The 6,690-nt window shown below is 38.4% G+C and overlaps 2 protein-coding genes across 2 annotated transcripts in view; one reads left to right on the forward strand and one right to left on the reverse strand.

Moving 5' to 3' along the window:
- The window catches only part of LOC104941085 (solute carrier family 12 member 3-like), a 3,528-nt gene extending 3,304 nt beyond the window's left edge, over nucleotides 1-224 (reverse strand). The window contains exon 1 of the mRNA XM_010766127.1: nucleotides 200-224. Coding sequence (XP_010764429.1) covers nucleotides 200-224 — 25 coding nt within the window. The remainder of the gene's footprint in view (nucleotides 1-199) is intronic.
- Nucleotides 225-545: 321 nt separating this feature from the next.
- On the forward strand, nucleotides 546-5,775 carry slc12a10.1 (solute carrier family 12 member 10, tandem duplicate 1; the record flags this gene model as incomplete). Its single annotated transcript, XM_010766128.1, has 16 exons — nucleotides 546-590; nucleotides 1,064-1,174; nucleotides 1,299-1,410; nucleotides 1,491-1,621; nucleotides 1,716-1,800; nucleotides 2,239-2,396; nucleotides 2,561-2,668; nucleotides 3,061-3,184; nucleotides 3,369-3,470; nucleotides 3,902-4,057; nucleotides 4,231-4,330; nucleotides 4,490-4,601; nucleotides 4,797-4,931; nucleotides 5,220-5,326; nucleotides 5,503-5,585; nucleotides 5,707-5,775. Coding segments are annotated over exons 1-16 (1,738 nt in total), but the record flags the coding sequence as incomplete, so codon positions are not given.
- Nucleotides 5,776-6,690: the final 915 nt, after the last annotated feature.

The raw sequence follows: 6,690 nt of genomic DNA on the forward strand, positions 1-6,690 counted from the left end.
CCTTCATGGTCATTTTCAAGTTCTATTTGTGTTCTTACTAGAAAAACAATTAAGCAATCATACACGAGAGGCCGTTCTTGCATACGGACCTCGGCGCAAGCACGTCGGTCCTGCCGCAGTACTGTCGTACCAATAATGACGTTCAAGAACAGCCTCAAGTGTATGATTGCGATTCTATTACAAAAACTATCATTGTTACACTTGAGGCTGTTCTTGAACGTCATTATTGGTACGACAGTACTGCGGCAGGACCGACGTGCTTGNACACACACAGCAGCCCTCTACTTGCTACAAACTTAAATATGAAAAGGTTCAACTACGCACACCACATAACACATCATCTCGGCTTGCGCAGCACGCTCACAGGCATAAATAAAGCCTATTTACCTCGTTAACGTAAATAATACTCATTACATTGACACATGCATTATTTGGGATTAAAATAATGCTTGTTGGTAATGTATTAGCGACCCCCACAGATGTAAGATTTCCTAACTTTTTTGTTTTACATTTGATTGGATGATTTAGTCAACTTTGTAACACCCATGGTGTTCCCGGTCAAAGATGACCACCATAAAGAAAAGGAATTAGTAACCATCCGGATCAGATAAAACACACACACACACACACACACACACACACACACACACACACACACACACACACACACACACACACACACACACACACACACACACACACACACACACACACACACACACAGAACAATTTGATACATTTCCAGCTCTTATGTGCCCATCCCCCCACATGGATCACACCTGGCACACGCAATACATGTTCAGTGTCTATTCTTTGTATATTTTCTGCAGTTGTTCATGTATACCAGTAGTCTGATACAATATGTAGAGTTTGAAAGGGGGTTAAATGAAATTTGGTGATGATTAATGGTTTTTGTGTTAATGTAATAGCAGTTAAAACAGGACCGGTCAAATTTGACCGCAAACACCAAAGTATGGGGAGAAAACAACAGGAGGGTTAATTGCCCAAAAGTTCTTCTTCATAGATCGATTTATATTTCTTTGTACAAATAATTTGGTTTTAGGAGTTCGATGTCGTCATAGTTGATGCAATCAACGACGTCCGTATTGTGGGCGTGATCACACTGACTATTCTTTTGCTCATCTCATTTGCTGGAATGGAGTGGGAGTCCAAGGTAAGTGCATCTTGACACTTATATTTACCTGCTCCATTTGTCCTATAGAGTTCATTTTCTCTCATGAACTTTATCTCTTTATTAAGCTTTTCCTTTTTTACACTAATCTCTCTTTCTCTCCCAGGCCCAGATTTTGTTCTTTTTAGTTCTCTTGGTCTCGTTTGCCAACTACTTTGTGGGTACATTTATTCCACCCGCCCCAGAGAAACAGGCCCAGGGCTTCTTTGGTTATCACAGTGAGTCTAGGCTTCTCTTAGAAAAACGACTGTCTTATATATGATATTCAGATTTAAGTTCATTGTTGGCATGTCACTAGGTGATATCTTAATTTCGAACTTGAAACCTGACTGGAGAGGACCTGAAGGCAACTTTTTCCAGATGTTTGCCATTTTCTTTCCCTCCACCATCGGCATCCTGTCTGGCGCCAACATCTCCGGAGACCTCAAAGTATGAAGAGAATGAAGGCACAGTTTATTTTGACATCACTGCCACCATAAAAGACAACAAGAACGATGATTTGTTTATGATTTTTCTATTGCAGGACCCTGCTACTGCTATCCCTAAAGGCACTCTCGTGGCCATTTTCTGGACTACATTGAGCTATCTAATTATCACTGTAACTGTTGGTAAGCTAATAATACTAACATCCTTTATATTTGTATATACTGTCATTTGATTGGTTTAATCATCTGAGCTGGTGGGGATATCTTCTGACCTGAGAATGTATCACCAATAGAAAGGGCAGGGTCATCAGCTTACGACTGGATCGTGAAATTGTTGATGGTTTCAAAAGGGTTGCCTTTCTCTGTTTTTGTTATTGTGATTTGCTATAATGTCAGAAAACTGTTAAGCACTTTTTATTTTTTAGTCAGGAGAGCAGGCTACTGAAAACTAGGGTGTTTCAAGCAATGTTGTCAGAAAATCTAACTATGTACAGTAATAGTGATGAAGAGGATAATGTATTTGTCCCCTTCTTGGCAGCCAACTCATCTTGGGTAATTTTAGAAAAAAACAAGTTGCCTGTCATAAATTACATCATGACTTTCAATCTCATACTTCTCTAGGGTCATGTGTGGTGCGGGACGCCTCTGGTAATGTAAGTGACATTATCACTGGAAACATCACTGAAGGCTGTGTTGGTCTGGGATGTAATATGGGCTGGAACTTCACAGACTGCATCGAGTCACAGTCTTGTAAATATGGTCTGGCCAACAATTTACAGGTACTACTCAATCCAGCTTACTTTTGATTAGAAAAATATTATAACATATTTTATTTATCCAATGATTTCACTGGGTTTGTCAAAATTAGCCTTTAAATATTTTTTGTTTATAATTTCTGTTAACAAACCATTTTATGATTCCTAATAATGAGTATCCCAACCAGGTACTGGGCCAAGTTTCAGGTTTCTTCTACCTCATCACGGCTGGTGTCTTTGCAGCCAGCTTGTCTTCTGCCCTTGGCTTCCTCGTCTCCGGCCCTAAAATCTTTCAGGTGAGAAACTGCAGCCATTATTCTAAACTGTACTTTTTTAACAAACATATATTCTTTTATTCAAAAAATGCAATCAACAATTATTAATATACAATTTAATTTTTAAAAGATAAATATGTTCATGCTGCCTTTGACCTGTATATTACTATAATATACAGGTATTACTCTTATATTACATGATTTAAATCTGATGCCCATATTAACACGATCGTTATATATGTAGCGTTTCTGGTACTGGCAGTCTGGTAAAGTTATATTTTTAATAAGGCAAGAATGCAAATCAAAAACATTCCTTTACATATTTAATATCCATGCTAACATTTGTATAAATCTAATAAAATCTAACATGGTGCACATATTTAAAAGCTTCTATGTTCTTCCCTATCTGCCAGTGTCTATGCAAAGACAACCTATACCCGTACATTGGATTCTTTGCAAAGGGCTATGGGAAAAATAATGAGCCAATCCGGGCCTACTTACTCTGCTACGTCATTGCTGTGGCTTTCATTCTCATCGGTGAGTGTGATCTTATTCTGTTGCGATTTTCAATATTGGAATATTTGATTCACATTTTTCCTAGTTTTATACGCAATAATTGATTGATTAGATTGTTAATAGTGACACTACTGTCAGTGCGATTACCTCTATGTAGCTCTGAATTTGTAATGCATTTTTTTTATTCTTGCGTCTTTCGTCACAGCTGACCTTAACACCATTGCAGCCTTGATCTCCAATTTCTTCCTGTGTTCCTACGGCCTCATCAACTTCAGCTGCTTTCACGCTTCAATCACCAACTCCCCTGGTGAGTTACCTGTTTGTCTTTGCATTTCCAAAATGACCCCTATAGTATATGTATACATTGCAGTGGTAGCTTTTCAAACCAACATTGACTGTCTGTGGGTAACGTTAAACAAACAGCAGCCCCTTTCATCAGAGTCCAACACTTTGACGACCTAACCTTAAGCCAATTTATAAAATACTCAATCTCATCAACATAGTACTGACAGTAAAACTTAAACAAAAATCTCTCCCTTAGAAGTATAAAATATTATTAGTAATATGGATTTAAGAAATATTACTTCACAAGATTTTTCAACGTGTATTCTTATAAGCATAGTTATTAAATGACAAGAGAGGCCCTTTGCTCTATGGTTGCCATACTGGACCACCCAAGGGGTGGCTATGAACAATTAAAGGTAATGTTATATTCCACTCATTGTTGCCGCCCTCTAGGTTGGAGGCCGTCATTTCACTACTACAGTAAATGGACAGCTCTTTTTGGAGCAGTGATTTCTATTGTGTTGATGTTCCTGTTCACCTGGTGGGCTGCCCTCTTCACCTTCTGCATCATCTTCTTTCTCTTTGGATATGTCAACTACAACAAGCCAAGTAAGTCTAAAAAGTGTATGTTTTGTTATTCTTTGGGTCCCCTGAAAGGCGCTCTATACATTTAAGTTATTATTACTCAACTATGTGCTAATAAGAATAAAAAAGAACAAAACAACTGCATTATTTTTTTACTTGCAAATTGTCCTCACTTGATTGCGTTTCGATATCCACAGAGGTGAACTGGGGTTCGTCAGTCCAGGCAGGTACATACAACATGGCTTTGTCGTACTCAGTCTCCCTGTCTGGTGTCGACGACCATGTCAAGAATTTTAGGTAAAAGGTTATGTATTAATATTCCTCCGATCTAATGGCACCATACATACTTCTCTCTATAGTATTGTCTTCTTCATAGGATTAAACTGCAATGTCAAATTTAGTAGAAGAGAAATTTAGTTTAATCTGTTCAATGTTTTTTTTTTGTTTTTTTCTTAGACCGCAATGTCTCGTCCTGACTGGGCCACCAAACCAGCGTCCAGCCCTGGTGGACTTTGTTGGCTCCTTCACCAAGCACATAAGCCTCATGATCTGTGGAGACATAGTCATGGTTAGTCATTTAATCTGTTGTGTTTTCTGAAAGGAAAATAAGAGAAATTATGTATATCCTTTTGGTAAAGAAACTATCAAATCCTCATCATCCTTATTAGCTTTAAATCTAATGTATCCTACTGGTCATGCTTTTACAGCTTACATTAAATCCCTATGTCATTTAAAGACACTATTGTATTCCCAAATCCCCTAGGAGCAGGACAGGCAGGCTCAGCCTCAGGATACCACTGATTGGTTGGTAAAGTGGCTGAACAAGAGAAAGGTGCGCTCATTTTACACACCTTTCACTGCCGACAGCCTTAGAGTTGGAGCTCGACATCTGCTGCAGGTAAATCATTTGAGAAGTGTTCATTGGAAGTAACTACAGCCTCAATCATACAGACTTGAACTGGCTTCAGATACAGTTTTTTTAAGATGTCAATAAGTTCATCCTCGCAATTCTGTCTTTACACTCATTTATGCTCTTATTTGATTCTTAGGACACGTTATGTATTGACAGCTAAATGTTACTTCCATTAGAGTATTTGTTCAATCTGTGACAACCTACATAAGAGGTGTTTACATTTGTTTTTTTATAAAACCTGAAACTTAAAAATATTCTTAATTTTTTGTCGAGGCTTCTGGTCTTGGCAAGTTGAAGCCCAACACTCTGGTCCTGGGCTTCAAGGCAAACTGGAGGGACAGTTCTCCGGAAAGTATTGAAGATTATATCAACACAATATAGTAAGTGTAGTTAAATAAAATAAAAAATAAACTGTATTGATCTCCTTGGCAGACTGAAGTGAGGAAAACGTGCACATTGCTAATCTATAATAGTCTTTATAGTTATAGGTAAAGATCGCTGATAACTGTTTATAATTTAAAACTACAATTTTCACTCTCTCTTCCTCTATTACTAGCGATACCTTTGACTCAAACTACGGTCTGTGTATCCTGAGGATGATGGACGGTTTGGATATCTCAGACCATTTTGATGTTGAAGGTTAGAAATCCAGACCCTGTTATTACTTCAAATGTTGTCTGCATGCTTTAATACAATGTTATATTTGTATATTATTGATTTAACTACAACAAAAATAATGGAGCCAATGTCTGTCTTTCAGTGAACCAGGGCTTTGAACCTGATGAATCTGTTGAAATTGACAATCAGCAATCTCCTGAGAAAGAATCAGGTGAGCACTAACACACATCAATATGTTACTTGCATCACTCATGACGATCTTATGCCCTGTCTCCACCCCCATTTCACTGCATACATTTACCGTGTTTGTGTTTATACAAAAGGGGTATCTTGAATACGGCAAGTGTGTTTTTTTGTCTGGCTGCCTCAGTTTTGTTTCTTTCAATTGTTGAATCCCATGTTTTCTGGCTGTCATACTGTATACAGATTTACTACAAAATGACTCCCCCGATCTTTCTCCACCCATGACATGAAAAGTACATTTGGAATTTGGCCATATTTTTCTTGTAAGCTAATCAACAAAGACTGGCCTCTTTCAGGGGGCAGGGTCTTAAAGAGACAGGCTCTAACAAAGTGTGTTTGAGACAGGTATATTTAGACGGACAGAACGACAAAAATAATGTGTTATTTGAACATTCAATTATGAATTCTATAACACATAGGTTTGAGCAAGCTCTCTGATTGGTCAATAGGCGTGTTTGATTCCACGATCAAACAACGATCAAATAGAACGTGCCTAATCACAAAGTATCAAGTGGCCTACACACGCCACTAGCCTACCGAAACTACTTCCATGAGCCTACATCGTGTGGTTTCCATAATTATATCAATAACTGTAAGCGGGGTAGCAGGATTGTTTGATCGGCTATCGTTACCATGGGAACTACTTTCTGACGCAGATGAACTCAAGCAGAAAGCGTAGGTTTGGGAGCAAATTAGGCCACATTATGAAATTATTTTACGATATTGTTGATTACAATGATAGTTTGTGTAATAGAATCGCAATCATACACTTGAGGCCGTTCTTGAACGTCATTATTGGTACTCCAGTACAGGCGTACGGACCTTGGCGCAAGCACCTCGGTCCTGCCGCAGTACTGTCGTACCAATAATGACGTTCAAGAAC

The sequence above is a fragment of the Notothenia coriiceps genome, unplaced genomic scaffold (assembly GCF_000735185.1).
Source record: "Notothenia coriiceps isolate Sejong01 unplaced genomic scaffold, NC01 NC01_scaffold00003102, whole genome shotgun sequence".
NCBI lineage: Eukaryota > Metazoa > Chordata > Actinopteri > Perciformes > Nototheniidae > Notothenia > Notothenia coriiceps.